Source organism: Otolemur garnettii, unplaced genomic scaffold (assembly GCF_000181295.1).
Source record: "Otolemur garnettii isolate 467f Iridium unplaced genomic scaffold, OtoGar3 scaffold00054, whole genome shotgun sequence".
In the NCBI taxonomy this organism is placed as follows: Eukaryota; Metazoa; Chordata; class Mammalia; order Primates; family Galagidae; genus Otolemur; species Otolemur garnettii.
The window spans coordinates 59,920-60,915 of NW_003852449.1; the positions used below are offsets into that span (position 1 = coordinate 59,920).

A 996-nucleotide genomic window follows, 5' to 3' on the forward strand; every position below is an offset into this window, starting at 1 on the left:
TGCAGGAAGCAGACATACCGCACACAGCAAACCAGATGTACCAGCCAGACATGTGCACATGTGGACTCAGCCCCCAAAACATATTCTGCCATGAAAGTGCACACATGCCAGAGATGACCACAGCACACGCAGATACCCACCCCTGGCCTCAGTTCATGTAGTACACGTGGGGCACATCAGGGGCCCCATGTTCAGGGAAGAACACACCAGAGCTCAGAATGCCCCACATGGGTGGGCTCCAGAAGGCCAGGACTCGGCCTCTAGCAGCAGCGGCTGGGTAGAGCCACCCACGGGCAGACTCGTTGGCACCAAGCCAGCTGGGCTCCACTCTGCACCTTCTTCCTCTTTACACCACACAGAGGGGCCAGCATAGATCTGCCCCTGGGTCCTCAGCCAGTGGCCAGCTCCCCAAACCCCCAGGAGGATGCCTGCCAAGCCCACCCTCCACTTTACCTGCTCGGAGTCTGGGAGGAAGATAGCATCAAAAGCAAACATCCTGGGCAGCACTGCAGTGGCGGCTCGCCGGGGGCCTGCACTGCCCGGGGGACCAGCAGCTGGGTCATAGAGGGTCACCTGCTTCTTCCGAGGGTCCACCTTCAGGAAAGACATGGACTCGGACGAGCGCTGGGACCCCTGTGCTGGCCAGACACGAAGCATGACCTTCACCTGAGGGGGGAGGTAACACATCTAAACAGCCCATCTCTGCCCAGCTGGCCACTAACTACAGGGCAGGAGGATCAGCAAGGCTGGCAGGGGCACAGTCCAGCAGCCCTAGATAGGGCACAAAGAATGGGGAGCAGCAGGCTGTGGACACATGGCACAGAGGACCCCCAGTTCTGCTAAGCGGTTCAGCCCAGGCCAGAACGGGATGGAGCAGCACACCCCTCTCCCATTCCCCAGAGATATCTCTCATCCAGGTGCTCCTGGCCAGAGCCCTCCAAGGGCTGAGGGGTGGCAGGGGGCACAGGGAGCACCTGTGGGATGAGGGAATGGATG

The 996-nt window shown here is 60.5% G+C and overlaps 1 protein-coding gene across 1 annotated transcript in view; it reads right to left on the minus strand.

The window, feature by feature from the left end:
* KIF26A (kinesin family member 26A) overlaps positions 1–996 on the minus strand; it is a 41,711-nt gene that overhangs the window by 9,950 nt on the left and 30,765 nt on the right. The window contains exon 6 of the mRNA XM_003792181.3: positions 454–666. Coding sequence (XP_003792229.2) covers positions 454–666 — 213 coding nt within the window. The remainder of the gene's footprint in view (positions 1–453; positions 667–996) is intronic.